Source organism: Orcinus orca, chromosome 16 (assembly GCF_937001465.1).
Source record: "Orcinus orca chromosome 16, mOrcOrc1.1, whole genome shotgun sequence".
Classification (NCBI taxonomy): Eukaryota; Metazoa; Chordata; class Mammalia; order Artiodactyla; family Delphinidae; genus Orcinus; species Orcinus orca.
The window spans coordinates 51,196,228-51,213,396 of record NC_064574.1 but is presented as its reverse complement, the minus strand read 5'-3'; the positions used below and the strand labels follow the sequence as shown (position 1 = coordinate 51,213,396).

The 17,169-nt window shown below is 62.2% G+C and overlaps 1 protein-coding gene across 10 annotated transcripts in view; it reads left to right on the top strand.

Annotated features, from left to right (window-relative positions):
- Window positions 1-17,169, top strand: part of PKD1 (polycystin 1, transient receptor potential channel interacting) — a 47,460-nt gene that overhangs the window by 21,597 nt on the left and 8,694 nt on the right. For 5 of the 10 annotated variants that reach the window (XR_004483557.2, XM_033429134.2, XM_033429132.2 and 2 more), the window contains 21 exons: window positions 102-857; window positions 1,739-1,870; window positions 2,075-2,250; window positions 2,484-2,617; window positions 3,276-6,895; window positions 7,123-7,272; window positions 8,785-8,928; window positions 9,017-9,296; window positions 9,368-9,581; window positions 9,665-9,836; window positions 10,156-10,308; window positions 11,047-11,191; window positions 11,411-12,031; window positions 12,300-12,456; window positions 12,632-12,884; window positions 12,987-13,182; window positions 14,764-14,934; window positions 15,015-15,158; window positions 15,255-15,465; window positions 15,564-15,690; window positions 16,769-17,016. Coding sequence is in view for 9 of the 10 variants with exons in the window: in XM_033429134.2 (XP_033285025.2) it covers window positions 102-857; window positions 1,739-1,870; window positions 2,075-2,250; window positions 2,484-2,617; window positions 3,276-6,895; window positions 7,123-7,272; window positions 8,785-8,928; window positions 9,017-9,296; window positions 9,368-9,581; window positions 9,665-9,836; window positions 10,156-10,308; window positions 11,047-11,191; window positions 11,411-12,031; window positions 12,300-12,456; window positions 12,632-12,884; window positions 12,987-13,182; window positions 14,764-14,934; window positions 15,015-15,158; window positions 15,255-15,465; window positions 15,564-15,690; window positions 16,769-17,016 (8,204 nt within the window). In the remaining variant the exon portion in view is untranslated. Of the gene's footprint in view, window positions 1-101; window positions 858-1,738; window positions 1,871-1,978; window positions 1,998-2,074; window positions 2,251-2,483; window positions 2,618-3,275; window positions 6,896-7,122; window positions 7,273-8,784; window positions 8,929-9,016; window positions 9,297-9,367; window positions 9,582-9,664; window positions 9,837-10,155; window positions 10,309-11,046; window positions 11,192-11,410; window positions 12,032-12,299; window positions 12,457-12,631; window positions 12,885-12,986; window positions 13,183-14,763; window positions 14,935-15,014; window positions 15,159-15,254; window positions 15,466-15,563; window positions 15,691-16,768; window positions 17,017-17,169 lie in introns of those variants that run through there. The other 5 variants (XM_033429133.2, XM_033429127.2, XM_033429136.2 and 2 more) reach the window with 4 other exon arrangements.

Genomic DNA, 17,169 nt, shown 5'->3' with positions numbered 1-17,169 from the left:
AGGGGGGTTCTGCAGCCCGCTGGAGCCCCTGGCCCAGTGCTGCCTACAGGCCCCTGACCCACTGTGAGGACCTGACACAGGCCCAACCCCCTCTCCTGTAGGTCACCTTCCACGACCAGGGCAGCCCCCTGCTCCCTGGTGACCTCATCAGCTTGCAGCACGATGCCGGACCGGGCGCCCTCCTGCGCTGCCCCCCAGCACTCAGCGTCCCTGGCTCCGAGGCCCCGTACTTCTCCACCAACGTCTCAGCCTGGCTGGCCCACCTGCCTGCCAAGCTGGAGGCGGCCCCGGCTGGCCCTGCCTGTGCCCTGCGGCTGCTTGTTGCCACAGAGCGGCTCACCCCTCTGCTGGGCCTGAGCCCCAACCCAGGGCTGCGGCGGCCAGGGCGCTATGAGGTCAGGGCCACAGTGGGCAACAGCGTGTCCAGGCACAACCTGTCCTGCAGCTTCAACGTCTTCTCCCCGGTGGCAGGGCTTCGGGCCATCTACCCGGCCCCCTACGACGGCCGCCTCTACATGCCCACCAACGGCTCGGCCTTGGTGCTCCAGGTGGACTCCGGCACCAACGCCACGGCCACTGCACGCTGGCCTGGGGGCAACGTCAGTGCGCCCTTCGAGGCTGCCTGCCCTGCCACTGTGGCTGCCCTGGTGCCTGGCTGTGCCCACGAGGCCAATAGCACCCTGTTCTCGGTGCTGGCACTGCCCGGGCTCAGCGAGGGTGAGCACGATGTGGAGGTTGTGGTGGAGAACGGTGCTGGCCGGGCCAACCTCAGCCTGCGGGTGAAGGCTGAGGAACCCATCCGAGGTCTCCGCGCCACGCCCAGCCCTGAGGCCCGAGTGCTGCAGGGCATCCTTGTGGTGAGTGTGGGCCCCGCCCCCCGCCCCGCCCTGAGACAAGGTGCCTATGCTGAGGGTGGCCTCTCCCCAGCGAGGAGAGCACTTGGCTGCCCGGGACAGTGGGCTCAGTGTCGGTTTCTGGGCAGGTCCTGTTCAGTGGTTCCTCAGATGGTTCGTTAATTCCTAAGTTACTGGGGAAGTCACCTGTGAAACAGTTGCTCTGAAAATGCTTCTTTTTGCTCTCACATTTCCTGCACGAATTGTCGAACTCTCCACCCACCTCTGACCTTGTTGATCCTGGGTGTGTTTTCGGGGTCCTGCTGTGTTCCCACCTGGCTAAAGTGCTTTTTGAGGTTGGGATCTGATGCCACCCGGCCACTGTTGGTGCCACTCCGGGAGCGGCTGTCCGTGTCCCTGTCCTGGGAGTACCCACCTCACATAAGGCAGCCACCAGTTCTGCAGCCTTAGCACAGGAGCTGTTGGGTGGTTGTGTCCCCTTCCCCTGGCTTCCCTGTTCACACCTGTTCTATCAGGTGACTCAGGTAAACATCCAGAACCATGAGGCCCATTGAGACTCACGTGCCTTCCCAAACGGCACTGTGCTGTCCAGCTACGGGGGCCTGAGCAGGAGCCCTGGGGTGGGGGTGCACAGACTGAGGTGGGTTGGCCCAACCCAACGGGTGTTGGGTTTATTTTACAGATGAAGAAACTGAGGTACAGAGAGGTCAGGATGTAACCAAGCCCAGGCTCAGCCCCGCACTATGTGGCCTCCTTAGCCTAGAGGGAAGCCCCATAGGGAGCTATGTCCAGGCGGATAGACGTGGGTTGAGGGCACAGTTGGTCCCCCAAAGACCCTGGGCTGGGGCAGGGCCATGGCCAGCTGACGCTGTGCCCTTCCGCAGAGGTACAGCCCCGTGGTGGAGGCTGGCTCGGATGTGGTCTTCCGCTGGACCATTGATGACAAGCAGTCCCTGACCTTCCACAATGTGGTCTTCAACGTCATCTACCAGAGCGCCGCCGTCTTCAAGCTCTCGGTGGGCGGGGGGCGTGGGCACAGGGTGGAGAGTAGGGTGGGGGTGGGTGGGGCGGGGGCTGGGCTGTCCGCTGCTCACCTTTGCCTTCTGTTCTGCTTTGCTCCCGAGGACCCCGTGGCAGCTGTGGGTGAGTGCGGGGAGGGGCTCTGTCCACGCTGCCCTGTGGCCGGCTGGTGGCCTGCTCACTGCCGCCTGTCCCCACAGCTGACGGCCTCCAACCACGTGAGCAACGTCACCGTGAACTACAACGTCACCGTCGAGCGGATGCACAGGATGCGGGGCCTGCGGGTGTCTGCGGTGCCGCCCGTGCTGCCCCCCAATGCCACGCTGGCGCTGGCGGCTGACGTGCTGGTGGACTCGGCCATGGAGGTGGCCTTTCTGTGAGTGTGCTGGGCCCTGGGTGGGGCCCCAGCCTCCACCTCCTCATCTGTCAGGACGTGCTGGGTACATAGGACATTGGGACCGGCTGGAGGGCTGCAGCAGGGCGGGTGGTACCCTGAAAGGAGGTGCAAGGAAAGGGGCTACAGCTGGGCCCTCCCCACCCCTCCCTCCTACCCCACCCCTCCTAGCCTGCTCACTTGCCTGCTCACTTGCCTGCTCGCTGCCCTGGCAGGTGGACCTTCGGGGATGGGGAGCAGGTGATCGGCCAGTTCAAGCCTCCATACAACGAGTCCTTCCAGGTCCCAGACCCCACAGTGGCCCAGGTGCTGGTGGAGCACAACATCACACATACCTACACTGTCCCAGGTAAGGGGCAGGCCTGCTGCCCTGCCAGCCTCCAGCTTGGGTGAGCCCTGCCCCGGGGACAGCCCCTCCCTGGGGGACAGCCCCCCTTGGTCCTGCCTCCCGGGATCCAGCCTGGGCTGTTGGCACAGGGCCCTCACTGGGGTGAAGAAGGGATGTCCAGGGTTGAGGGGTGGACTAGGTCTCTGAGACCCATGATTCAAGTCTGCCGGCCAGAAACCGGACCCTTCTATCCCCTCCTGACTCCTTCCCTGAGCCTTTTTTGGGGGAGAAGGGAAGATTCCTTTTAGTCATTTTTGAAATTCCAGAAGCCTCACACACAAGAAATGCAGAGTAAACAGTGGTGCCCCTATGATCCCAGCCCTGTTCCTGTGATCTCAGCCCTGCACCTATGCCTGCCCTGTCACCCCAAGGGCAGTCGTACCTGGAGACGGTTGCTCTTCATCTTTCTGCCTCAGCCCTGCGACTTGCCCTGTGCTGAGAGCACCCGGGCCTGGGTCCAAGGGCGTTCTCTGTTCACGTTATAACTGGGGCCCTGCTTTGCGCCTCACCCCCACCCCAGGCCCCTGCCCACAGCACGGGGTTAGGAGGGGTTCTGCTGAGTAGGTGGTGGCGGCGGCCCCGGCCCCATCCCCGTCCCCATTCTGGGCCTGTCTGCCAGGTGAATACAACCTGACCCTGCTCGTGTCCAGTACCTTCGAGAACCTGACGCAGCAGGTGCCTGTGAGTGTGCGCGCCACCCTGCCCGCCGTGGCCGTGGCCACGGGCAGCCGGGTCTTGGTGGCTGGCTGGCCTGTCACCTTCTTCCCGCACCCGCTTCCCTCGCCTGGGGGTGTCCTGTACACGTGGGATTTCGGGGATGGCTCCCCAGATGTAACACAGCCCCAGCCAGAGATCAACCACACGTTCGCCTCGAGGGGCGCATACCACATCCAACTGGAGGTCAACAACACGGTGAGTAGTACAGTGGCGAGCATCAGCGTCCATGTCTTCGAGGAGCTCCGTGGGCTGACCGTGAGCCTGAGCCCGGCCGTGGAGCAGGGTGCACCCGTGGTGGTCAGCGCCACCCTGGATTCGGGCGACAATGTCACATGGACTTTCGACATGGGGGACGGCACAGTGCTCATGGGCCCTGAGGCCACAGTAGAGCACGTGTACCTGCGGGCGCAGAACTGCACGGTGACCGTGGGCGCGTCCAGCCCCACTGGAAACCTGGCCCGGAGCCTGCCCATACAGGTCTTTGTCCTGGAGGTGCTGTGGATCGACCCTACAGCCTGCATCCCCACCCAGCCCCACGCCCAGCTCACAGCCCACGTCACTGGGAACCCTACCAACTACATCTTCGACTGGACCTTCGGGGACGGCTCATCCAACACGACCGTCCGGGGGGACCCGACAGTGATGCACAATTTCACACGTAGTGGTACATTCCCCCTGGCGCTGGTCCTGTCGAGCCACGTGAATAAGGCACATTACTTCAGCAGCATCTGCGTGGAGCCCGAGGTGGGCAACATCACCATGTGGCCCGAGAGGCAGTTTGTGCGGGTCGGGGACACAGCCCGGCTAGTTGCCTGTGCCTGGCCCCCATTCCCCTACCGCTACACCTGGGACTTTGGCACTGAGGATGCTGCTGCCCGCGTTGGGGGCCCTGAGGCCACATTCACCTACTGGGACTCAGGTTCCTACCTGGTGACCGTCACCGTGTCCAACAACATCTCAGCTGCCAACGACTCGGCACTCGTGGAGGTGCAGGAGCCCGTGGATCTCACAGGCATCAGGGTCAATGGCTCCCATGTGCTGGAGCTGCAGCAGCCCTACCTGTTCTCTGCTGTGGGACGTGGGCACCCCGCCACCTACCTGTGGGAGCTGGGGGATGGCGGGCGGCTCCAGGGCCCTGCGGTCACCCACGCCTACAGCAGCACGGGCTGCTTCCCCGTCAGGGTGTCTGGCTGGAACGAGGTAAGCCGTGGGGAGGCCCAGCTGAATGTCACCGTGCAGCAGCGTGTGCGGGGGCTCAGCGTCAACGCCAGCCGCACGGTGGTACCCCTGAACGGCAGCGTGAGCTTCAGCACCTCCCTGGAGGCGGGCAGTGACGTGCATTACTCCTGGGTCCTCTGTGACCGCTGCACGCCCATCCCTGGGGGCCCCACCATCTCCTACACCTTCCGGTCTGTCGGCACCTTCAACATCATTGTCACGGCTGAGAATGAGGTGGGCGCCGCCCAGGACAGTATCTTCATCTATGTCCTGCAGCACATCGAGGGGCTGCAGGTGGTGGGCGGCGGCAGTAGCTGCTGCTTCCCCACCAACCGCACGCTGCAGCTGCAGGCCTCAGTCAGGGATGGTACCAACATCTCCTACAGCTGGACCGCTCAGCGGGACAGTGGCCTGGCCCTGGCTGGCAGCGGCAAAGCCTTCTCGCTCACCGTGCTCGAGGCTGGCACCTACCACGTCCAGCTGCGGGCCACCAACATGCTGGGCAGCGCCTCGGCCAACCGCACCGTGAACTTTGTGGAGCCTGTGGGGTGGCTGGCCGCCGCCGCCTCCCCGAACCCAGTGGCTGTCAATGCAAGTGTCACCCTCCGTGCTGAGCTGGCTGGTGGCAGTGGCGTCACTTACACCTGGTCCCTGGAGGAAGGGCTGGGCTGGGAGACCCCAGAGCCATCCACCACCCACACCTTTCCCAGCCCCGGCATGCACCTGGTCACAGTCATGGCCAAGAACCAACTGGGCTCAGCCAACGCCAGCATTGAGGTGGCTGTGCAAGTGCCTGTCAGTGGCCTCAGCATCAGGGCCGGTGAACTGGACTGCAGCTTTGTGGTGGCCAGTTCCACCGTGCCTTTCTGGGGGCAGCTGGCCTCGGGCACCAATGTGAGCTGGTGCTGGGCCGTGTCGGGTGGCAGCAGGCATGGCCAACACATCGCCGTGGTCCTCCCCGACGCTGGCACCTTTTCCATTCAGCTCAACGCCTCCAACGCGGTCAGCTGGGTCGTGGCCACACACAACCTCACGGTGGAGGATCCCATCGTGGGCCTGGTGCTATGGGCCAGCAGGAAGGTGGTGGAGCCCGGGCAGCTGGTTCACTTTCAGATCCTGCTGGCTGCCGGCTCGGCCGTCAGCTTCCACCTACAGGTCAGTGGGGCTGGCCTCGAGGTGCTCCCTGGGCCCCACTTCTCCCGCAGCTTCCCCCGGCTCGGGGACTACACGGTGAGCATCCAGGCCGAGAACCACGTAAGCCGGGTGCAGGCGCAGGTGCGTGTCTCAGTGCTGGAGGCCGTGGGTGGGCTCCAGGTGCCCGACTGCTGCGAGCCGGCCATCGCCACGGGCTCCGAGAGGAACTTCACGGCCCGGGTGCAGCGGGGTTCCCGTGTTGCCTACGCGTGGTACTTCTCGCTGCAGAAGGTTCAGGGAGACTCACTGGTCATCCTGTCGGGTCGCGACGTCACCTATACTCCCGTGGCTGCAGGGCTGCTGGAGATCCACGTGCGAGCCTTCAATGAGCTGGGCGGCGTAAACCACACACTCATGATTGATGTCCAGGACGTCATTCAGCACGTGGCGCTGCGCAGCGGCCGCTGCTTCACCAACCGCTCGGCCCGCTTCGAGGCTGCCACGAGCCCCAGCCCCCGGCGAGTGGCCTACCACTGGGACTTTGGGGACGGGGCCCTGGCAGAGGACACGGAGGTTCCCTGGGTGGCTCACTCCTACCTGCAGCCTGGGGACTACCGTGTGGAGGTGAACGCCTCCAACCTGGTGAGCTTCTTTGTGGCGCAGACCACGGTCACCGTCCATGTGCTGGCCTGCAGGGAGCCCGAGGTGGATGTGGCCCTGCCCCCACAGGTACTTATGCGGCGCTCCCAGCGCAACTACCTGGAGGCCCACGTCGACCTGCGTGACTGCGTCACGTACCAGACTGAGTACCGCTGGGAGGTGTACCGTGCCACCAGCTGCCAGCGGCCTGGGCGCATGGCCCGGGTGACCCTGCCCAGTGTGGATGTAAGCCGGCCCCAGCTGGTGGTGCCACGGATGGTGCTGCCTGTGGGCCACTACTGCTTTGTGTTCGTGGTGTCGTTTGGGGACACACCGCTGGCACAGAGCATCCAGGCCAATGTGACAGTGGCCCCTGAGCGCCTGGTGCCCATTGTCGAGGGTGGCTCCTACCGTGTGTGGTCGGACTCTCAGGACCTGGTGCTGGATGGGAGCAAGTCCTATGACCCCAACCTGGAGGACGGTGACCAGACGCCACTCAGCTTCCACTGGGCCTGCGTGGCCTCGACGCAGGTCAGTCACATGGCGGGGCAATCGTTCTCCTAATCCCCCTTAGGTCGTTTGTGTGCATGAGGCTGGCAGGCTCTTGGGTCTGCTTGATATGTCTGAGTGCCTGGTGGGCTCGATCCCAGCAGGGGGAGGGGTCTTCCCAGCCGTCCCCGGGCCAGGATCTAATTGGAGGCAGGCCTAGGATCTCACCCCCATGCGCACCCCCTCCCTGGCCCCGTTACGGACTGCAGAGTGAGACTGGCGGGTGTGCACTGAACTTCGGGCCCCGTGGGAGCAGCGTGGTCACCATCCCCCGGGAGCGTCTGCAAGCCGGTGTGGAGTACACCTTCAACCTGACCGTATGGAAGGCAGGCCGCAAGGAGGAGGTCACCAACCAGACGGTGGGTGCTGCCCTGACCCAGCCCTGGGTGGAGCTACCGGCCCCCAGCGTGGGGGGAACTGCCGGAGAGGCTGAGTGCACAGGGCCCCTGCCTGCACATAGTACCGAGTACGCTTTTTTTTTTTTTTTAATTATCTTTGGCTGCGTTGGGTCTTTGTTGCTGCGTGTGGGCTTTCTCTAGTTGCGGTGAGTGGGAGCTACTCTTTGTTGGGGTGTGCAGGCTTCTCATTGTGGTGGCTTCTCTTGTTGTGGAGCACGGGCTCTAGACATGTGGGCTTCAGTAGTTGTGGCACACGGGCTCAGTAGTTGTGGCACACGGGCTCAGTAGTTGTGGCTCACGGGCTCTAGAGCACAGGCTCAGTAGTTGTGGCACGTGGGCTTAGCTGCTCCGCGGCATGTGGGATCTTCCCGGGCCAGGGCCCGAACCCGTGTCGCCTGCATTGGCAGGCAGATTCTTAACCACTGTGCCACCAGGGAAGTCCCCGAGCACCCATTTTTCAGGATTTTTTTGGTTTTTTGGTTTTTTGTTTTAGTACTTCTAGAAGCTATTGGTTTTAAGTCATTATTACCCTTGATGTTAATTCTACTTAACAAGATGCTCCTCTGGCATTGCTTTCTTCCAAAAAGGCCATAGCTGTGCACAAAGCTTAGAGGCACAGCACAGGCCCTAGTGGTTTGTGAGAAATTCACTGTCCCCACAGCACTGAAGGCCACCAGCGAGGAGACACGTCCCTTCCCCAGAGCATGGTGTCCCCTCCCTGAATGAGGAGGGCCTGTTCTTGCCTGTGTGTGGAGCACGCTCTCTCTCCCTCCCTAAGCTGCCAGGCGGTCAGGACCACGTATGCTTGGCCCCATGGCACCACTCCTGCTGCTGTAACAGGAGTGGGTGCATCAGGCCCTGCTGGTGCCTGGGATGGGGTGTCCATCCCCCGTGCCAGGTTTCTGCCCGGAGTGGCTGTCTGGGGCTGTCTGATGTGGGCCCTGCCCCCAGTGCAGAGAGCAGTGGGAGGCTCAGACGGGGCTGCGCTGAGCTGAGCTATGCTTGTCCCCACGCGGACACTAGTCCATCTGTACCTTCACGCCTCTGTTTATCTGTTTGTAGCTGAGCACCTGTTGAGTGTCTGCTGTGTGCCAGGCCCAAGACCGGCCTGGGGTGCTGCAGAAAATAAGCCCATCATGGTCTGCACTTCATTAAATTCCCTCCTCCCCCATCCTCCTCCCCTGTCCCTCGCCAATCCTAGGAGTCACAAAACGATACAAACATCCTGGGTGAGGGCTGAGCTCATGGCCCCACAGAACCTGGGCTTCGGGCTGACTTAGGAGTTGGCTGGGTCTGAGAGGAGCTTCTGCAAGTGGGAGAATGGCAGGGGCAGGGGCCCTGCTCTTTCATGGGTTTCGCTACCACCCACCACACGGGGCAGACCCAAGGGTCTGGGCCTCAGGAGCAGAGCCCCAATCCGGAGGCTCCTGACCAGGGTGGGCATGCCTCTCTCTAATCCTGCCCGGCCTCCAGGTGCTGATCCGGAGTGGCCGGGTACCCATCGTGTCCTTGGAGTGTGTGTCCTGCAAGGCGCAGGCGGTGTACGCAGTGAGCCGCAGCTCCTACGTGTACCTGGAGGGCCGCTGTGACAACTGCGGCGGGGGCTCCGAGCGCGGGGTGAGCAGGGGGCCCCAGGTGGGGACCAAAGTTGGTGGGCCTGGGGGAGACCCGCCCCTGAGCACCTGTGATCTGGGTGCCCTCTCAGCGCTGGGCCGCGCGCAGCTTTAGCAATGAGACACTGGTGCTGGATGAGACAACCACGTCCACGGGCAGTGCGGGCATGCGGCTGGTGGTGCGGCGCGGCGTGCTACGGGACGGCGAGGGCTACACATTCACGCTCACGGTGCTGGGCCACTCGGGCCAGGAGCAGGGCTGCGCCTCCATCCATCTTGCCCCGAACCGCCCTCCACTGGGGGGCTCCTGCCGCCTTTTCCCGCTCGAGGCCGTGCGCGCCCTCACCACCAAGGTGCACTTCAAGTGTGTGGGTGAGTACGGCCCACAGGCCCTGGTGATGGGGGGCACATTGGGACCCTGCTGATGCCCTGGGGTCCCACAGGCTGGCAGGATGAGGAGGACGCGGGTGCTCCACTGGTGTATGCCCTGCTGCTGCGGCGCTGTCACCAGGGCCACTGCGAGGAGTTCTGTGTCTACAAGGGCAGCCTCTCCACCTATGGGGCCGTGCTGCCACCTGGCTTTGCGCCCCACTTTGTGGTGGGCCTGGCTGTGGTTGTGCAGGACCAGCTGGGTGCCGCCGTGGTCGCCCTCAACAGGTGAGCCTGTGCCCGTGGAACAGGGCCTGGCTGGGGGTGGGAGGGGGACCCGCCACCTGTTCATCCACAGCCTCTGCCCACAGGTCTCTGGCCATCACCCTGCCAGAGCCCCCCGGAGAGTCCCCCGACGGCCCCCCAGATCTCACGCCCTGGCTGTACAGCCTCACAGAGAGCACGCTGCCTGGGCTGCTGCGCCAGGCCGACCCCCAGCACGTCATCGAGTACTCGCTGGCCCTCATCGCTGTGCTCAATGAGGTCAGTGCGGCTGAGGAGCCCCTCCTGCGCTGGCCTCTGTGCTGGGGGTGGCCCAGACCCCCTCTCCTGACCAGGGCCTCGGCACCACTCCTGCTCCCAGCAGCACCCACTTGCGGGGCCCTCCCCAGTGCCAGGCTGCCTCCTCCTCTCCTTGTGCCCCTAGCCCCCACGTGGGGTCCTGGGGAATACCCCTTTTGCCCTTGACACAGGGCTCGAGTTGCCGCTGGTGTTAGGCAGCGGCCGAGATGCCTGCCCTTGGTCAGCCTGCACTGTAGGCGGGGCTGCCCATCTCCTGCTGACGGCTCCCCTGTGCCTGCAGTACGAGCAGGCCCTGGCCATGGTGGCAGAGCCAGACCCCAGGCGGCAGCTGCGCGCCCAGATACGCAAGAATGTCACCGAGACCCTGGTCTCCCTGCGGGTTAACACCGTGGACGACATCCAGCAGGTTGCAGCCGCCCTGGCCCAGTGCACGGTAGGACGAGATACAGGCCCTGCGGCAGCCCTGAGCCCCCAACCCTGACGACCTGAGAGCTCCTTTCCTAGCCAAGTCTGTGTGGCCACGTGCCCATTCTCAGCTGTCCCAGCATGAGCCACGGGTGCCCCCCAGGGTGACCCTGCGGGGGTCCAGGGCACAAGGCCCAGGTGTGGGGAGGGGTGAGGCTGTTTTGTACTCTCGCCTGTGGGCCTGTGGTTACACCTGACTCCGCCACCCTCGCCTAGGACTCAGCAGCCGGGCTGGGCTGGGCTCTGTCTTGACGGCGGGGAGGGGACTGTGCTCAGGGTGGCAAGGGATTGCTGCCGAGGCCTTGTGGAGGAGAAGGGAGGGGAAGGTTTTCTGGGTGGGGGTCGCCCTGTCTGTGATATGGCTTACTTGGCTGTGTGTGTGGCCGGGGTGGCCATTGGGGCCACATTACCTTGAACTCTGCCTGTGTGTGGGGAAGAGCCACTGAAGGGCTCCTGGCAGAGATGCCCATGGGTGTAGCCGTGTTTGGCATGGATTTTCCAGCTGCAACATGAAAGGTGGTTTGGAACGGCTCCACGGAGGTGGGGAGGCCGCTGTCACAGAGGCTGCTCCAGGATCACAGCGAGCATGGCGGAGCCAAGCTGGGCTGAGGGACAGAAGTGGGGGGAGCTGCTGCTGAGTGGCCCCTACCTGGCCTGGGTCAGCTGGGCTGGAGTGGGGCTGGACATGGTGATGGGCTCCCTGCAGGTGTCCAGCTGGGAATTCGTGTGCCGCTCGTGCCTGAAGAAGACACTGCACAAGCTAGAGGGCATGATGCGCATCCTGCAGGCTGAGACCGCTGCGGGCACTGGGACGCCCACTGCCATTGCTGACAGCATCCTCAACATCACAGGTGTGGGCGCCTGCTGCTCCCCGGACCTTCCCCCACCTCTCCCCCACCTCTACCCCCCTTCCAATCTCTGCCCCCCACCGGACCTCTCCCTCCAACCTCTCCCCCAACCTCTCTGCCACCTCTCCCCCCACCAGACCTCTCCCCAAACCGGACCTCTCCCCCCAACCTTTCCCCATGATCCCTCTCCCCACTTCTCCGCCTAATCTCTCCTATCCGTAGGTGACCTCATCCACCTGGCCAGCTCGGACATGCAGGGCCCACAGCCCTCGGAGCTGGGGGCAGAGCCGCCGTCACTACTGGTGGCATCCAGGGCCTACCAGCTCTCATCGGCCCTCATGGGTATTCTCATGCGCTCCCGTGTGCTCAACGAGGAGCCCCTGACCCTGGCGGGTGAAGAGATCGTGGCACAGGGCAAGCGCTCGGATCCACTGAGTCTGCTGTGCCAGGGCGACGCCTCGGGCCCCGGCTGCCACTTCTCCATCCCCACAGCCTTCAGCGGGGCCCTGTCCAACCTCAGTGATGTGGTGCAACTCATCCTCCTCGTCGACTCCAACCCCTTCCCCTTTGGCTACATCAGCAACTACACTGTCTCCACCAAGGTGGCGTCCATGGCTTTCCAGACACAGGCCGGCACCCAGATCCCCATTGGGCAGCTGGCCTCAGAGCGCGCCATCACCGTGAAGGTGCCCAACAACTCAGACCAGGCTGCCCAGGGTCACCGCATCCCTGCTGGCTCTGCTATCGTCCAGCCCCAGGCCTCAGTCAGTGTCGTGGTCACCCCCGAGAACAGCAACCCTGAGGCCGGGCTTCACCTGCAGCTTACTTTCATGGTGCTGAACGGTGCGTGGCATGGCGGGGCCCTCGGTGGACGGCCTCCTCTTCCCTCCTGTGGCCCAGCCTGTGTGGGGCAGTGGGGTGGCCAGGTGAACAGGTGTTTCTCGCGGGCACCCCCAACTCGTGGCCTTCGGTAAAGTCTGTCTCCTGCTTTGTGGAGCCCTGGGGGCCTGGCTGGAGGACAGTGGGGTGGCTGGGGAGGGCTTCTGGGGTTGTCCCCTGGGGTGTGTGAGCTGCCCGAGCAGGGGTCTGAGCCTGCACATGCCACCCGCAGAGCACTACCTGCCAGAGGAGCCTGAGCCCTACCTGGCCGCCTACCTGCACGCTATGCCCTGGCCCAACGAGCACAACTGCTCAGCCAGCAGGAGGATCAGCCTGGAGGTCCTGGCAGGCGACGACCACAGGCCTTACACCTTCTTCATCGCCCCGGGGTGAGCACGTCCTGCCCTGGACCTGGGAGCAGTGGGACTTGTTGGCGGGGTGGGGCTGATCTCTGAGGGCAGGTGGACATGGTCGGATCCGTATGTGCCAGGGCCCAGGGGCTCCCTGTGGGGTTTGGGGAGCGGGCCAGGCCAGGTCTGGCCATGACACCCCCAATTCTCTCAGGACCAGAGATCTGGGCGCTAGCTACTACCTGAACCTGACCAGCCACTTCCGATGGTCAGCACTGGAGGTGTCCGTGGGTCTGTACACGTCCCTCTGCCAGTACTTCAGCGAGAAGGAGATGGCATGGCGGACAGAGGGCCTCGTGCCCCTAGAGGAGACCTCGCCCAGCCAGGCTGTCTGCCTCACCCGCCACCTCACCGCCTTCGGTGCCAGTCTCTTTGTGCCTCCCAGCCACGTCCACTTCATCTTCCCCGTGAGTGGTGCTGCATCCTTGGACTTCTGGGGAGCCCCAGCTCCGCCCTGAGCAGGCGAGGGCTGGGCTGCGCCCCGGGGCCTGATGGCTCTGTCTCCCTAGGAGCCAGCCTCAAGTGTGAACTACATCGTCCTGCTGACGTGCACTGTGTGCCTGGTGACCTACGCGGTCACGGCTGTGATCCTGCGTAAGCTGGACCAGCTGGACATCAGCCGGGTCCGCGTCATCCCGTTCTGTGGGAAGGGGGGTCGCTTCAAGTATGAGATCCTGGTCAAGACCGGCTGGGGCCGGGGCTCAGGTGAGGGGGGCTGCCTTCCTGATGGGGACTCTTGTAATAGAGGGGTGGCTTCCAGCAGGGGTTTGGGTCACCATGGCTGTGCCAAGCAGCAGCTCGTTCATCTGCACCTGTGGGCATGCAGTGGGCTCGTAGTCCCTGTGGGCAGCCACTGACGTGCGCAGCCAGGTGGAACAGCCTGACGATTGGTGTGGGAAATGATTATTAAATGGTAATAAGTCGTCTTGGTGAAAAGATTGTTTTCAAGACATCAAAAGCTCTTGAATTTTGGTTAAAAATGTGGAAAGTAACTTGATGATGTGGAGTTAGTACAGTGTAACATAAAGCGTTAGACGCTGAGAACTAAAGTGCCTTATTTCTTTGTGGGAAACTTACCAAGAGTAGTTTGAGCAGCACTTGCCTTCTCATCTGTAATTGCCACCCGAGGGGGCATCTTTGTGCCTCGGCCAGCGGACACTTTGCTGCCGACCTCTTGTCATGCTCTCCTCTCTGTGAAGTACCTCTGAGAGTTCTTTCCACGTGAAGTTTTTGCCGGCATCCATTGCTATGTGACGTCTTCATCCTTTTTGTCTCAACGATTGCTCTCACTCATGTTGGTGAGTTTGCTGTCAGCGACGGCCTCTCCAGAGCCCCTGGGGCAGCGGCAGCGACAGTGGCCCCGTGGTCGGCTGTTTCTTCAGTCGTGTGTTTGCCTTTGATGCAAATTTCGCTTCCTTGGTACCATTTTTCATTTCTATGCTGTGCTTTCATCTTTGTCACTTGGTTCTCTCTTTTATCTTTAAAATTTTTTTTGGCTGCGTTGGGTCTTCGTTGCTGCTTGCACAGGCTTTCTCTAGCTGAGGTGAGTGGGGGTCTACTCTTCATTGCAGTGCGTGGGCTTCTTTCTCACTGTGGTGGCTTCTCTTGTGGAGCACGGGCTCTAGGTGTGCAGGCTTCAGTAGTTGCAGCACGTGGGCTCAGTAGTTGTGGCTTGCAGGCTCTAGAGCGCAGGCTCAGTAGTTGTGGCACACGGGCTTAGTTGCTCCGCGGCATGTGGGATCTTCCCGGACCGGGGCACGAACCCGTGTCCCCTGCATCGGCAGGTGGACTCTCAACCACTGCGCCACCAGGGAAGCCCCTTATTTTTAGTTTTTAAATTTTTTTTGGTCCTCTGTGTTGATGACCCACTTTTATAAAACGTCGTGTAGGTTTATCACTGGGGACATGGGGCAACACTGCTGTGCACTTGGTGGTCCGTGTGGGGACTGAGAGGTGTATGGTGACTGGTCACCAGCAGCCTCTGGGAGAGGTGATGTCACCCATCAGGACATGCATCTCTTGTGTAGCGGACTGAAGGCTGGCAGCCACCTTCACGTTCCACGCTGTTACTCGTAGTTAAGGCACCACCACAACTGGCATTTGAATTGTGTCACTGGGGGCCGTTCATTTAATGGTTTGAGGCGACTGAGATCCATTTGTATCAGAGCCACAGGGTGGGGGCTGCCTGTGCCTGTCGAAGGAAGGTTGTCAGGGCAGACCCGCCCGGGGTCAATGTCTGGTGGGCGGCAAACCCAGAGTCCTGCCCCCTGTTCTTACGTCCTTCAGGGACCACAGCTCATGTGGGCATCATGCTGTACGGGGCGGACAGCCGCAGCGGCCACCGGCACCTGGATGGGGATGGAGCCTTCCACCGCAACAGCCTGGACATTTTCCAGATCGCCACCCCACACAGCCTGGGCAGCGTGTGGAAGATCCGCGTGTGGCATGACAACAAAGGTCTGGGGGCCCCGCTGCTGCCGCCCCCACCCCCCTGCTGCCCCACCCAGCTCTGACCACCCTGCCCCTCCCCTCTGCAGGGCTGAGCCCCGCCTGGTTCCTGCAGCACATCATCGTCAGGGACCTGCAGAACGCCCGCAGCACCTTCTTCCTGGTCAACGACTGGCTGTCAGTGGAGACGGAGGCCAACGGGGGCCTGGTGGAGAAGGAGGTGCTGGCGGCAAGTAAGGCCCTGCCCCGGTGGCGGGGCCATGGGGTGGGGGTGGGGGGCTCGGGCGCCTGGCCCTGGGATCTCCTGAAGCCCTCCTGTCCCCGCCCAGGTGATGTGGCCCTGCAGCGGTTCCAGCGCCTCCTGGTGGCCGAACTGCAGCGCGGCTTCTTTGACAAACATGTCTGGCTCTCCATGTGGGACCGGCCACCTCGGAGCCGCTTTACACGTGTCCAGCGAGCCACGTGCTGCGTCCTCCTCATCTGCCTCTTCCTGGGTGCCAACGCCGTGTGGTACGGTGCTGTGGGAGATGCTACCTACAGGTGGGTGCTGTGGGGGTCGGCACGCCCTCTCTCTGCCCAACCCCCAACCCCTCCTGCCCCACCCCCCAAGCCGGCCCGTCTCTCCTCTCCTGCCACAGTGTGAGGCCCGCGTCCAGTCTGATCCCACTGAGCATCGACACCATCGCCGTCGGCCTGGTGTCCAGCCTGGTTGTCTACCCCGTCTACCTGGCCATCCTGTTCCTCTTCCGGATGTCCCGGAGCAAGGTGGGTGGGGCTCCTGGAGCATGGGCACGGCTGCCCCTGCCAAGGGCTGTGCTGTTCAGTATAGCAGCCAGAGAGGGGTCAGGAGCCAGGGGAGAGATGCAGGGTGTCAGAATCAGGAGTGAACAGGGGTCACTGCTGACACCACTGAAGCAAACAGGACTGGCTGGGGAACTGGCTGATGCCCATGTCTCATAAGAAAGGGTCATATACCATGACAAGTGGCATTTCCCCCAGGAACCCAGAATGGACATCCTTAGCTGTATGTGGCTGGGTTTTTTTTGGGGGGGGGGCAGGGTTTTTTTTTTTTTTTTTTTTAAATTTTTGGTCATGCCATGGGGCATGCAGGATCTTAGTTCCCCAAATAGGGATCGAACCCACGCCCTCTGCAGTGGAAGCACGGAGTCCTAACCAGTAGACTGCCAGGGAATTTCCCGTATGTGGCTGTTTTTATATATATCTGTGTGTGTGTGTATATTTATATATATATATATATTTTTTTGGCTGCGTTGGGTTTTCATTGCTGCGTGCAGACTTTCTCTAGTTGCGGCGAGTGGGGGCTACTCTTCGTTTTGGTCCACGGGCTTCTCATTGTGGTGGCTTCTCTTGTTGCACAGCGTGGGCTCTAGGCACACAAGCTTCAGTAGTTGTGGCACACGGGCTTAGTAGTTGTGGCTCACGGGCTCTAGAGCACAGGCTCAGTAGTTGTGGCACACGGGCTTAGTTGCTCTGCGGCATGTGGGATCTTCCCGGACCAGGAATCGAACCTGTGTCCCCTGCATTGGCAGGCGGATTCTTAACCACTGTGCCACCAGGGAAGTCCCTGGCTGTTTATATTTAAATTGATTAAAATTAGATAAAATTAAAACTTCAGCTTCTCCATTACACCAGCCACACTTCAGGTGTTCTGTATTGGCATGTGGCAAGTAGTTCCTGTGATGGACAATGAAGGTGTAGAATGTGTGCATCTAGAACATTCTCCAGGAGAGCACTGCTCTAGACTCTGCCTGCCAGGAGCGAGCATGCCTCCCCACAGCAGGGGCCCAAGCTGCCTCCCACTGACCACCTGCCTCTCCTGCAGGTGGCCGGGGGCCCGAGCCCCACACCAGCAGGGCCGCAGGCGCTGGACATGGACAGCTGCCTGGACTCATCTGTGCTGGACAGCTCCGTACTTGCCTTCCCAGAACTCGGTGCTGAGGTGCGGGCTCCCCAGGGCCTGCCCGGATGGGGTCGTGTTCTGGGCAGCCTGGAATCAGGTTTCCTCTGTGCTTCTCAACAGGCCTTTGCTGGACAAATGAAACATGACTTATTTGTGGAGGATTCTAAAAGGTGGGGGTCTCTAGAGGAAACGTGAGCCATTTCTCCTGTAGGTCAGCTGCGCCTCGCATGTGCCGCGTCACGTGTCCTCGTCCGTGTGTCGTGGGGCTGTCCCGGGAGTGTTTGCTCAGCAGCACCGCATGTCCATGTGTGATGGGACTTGGG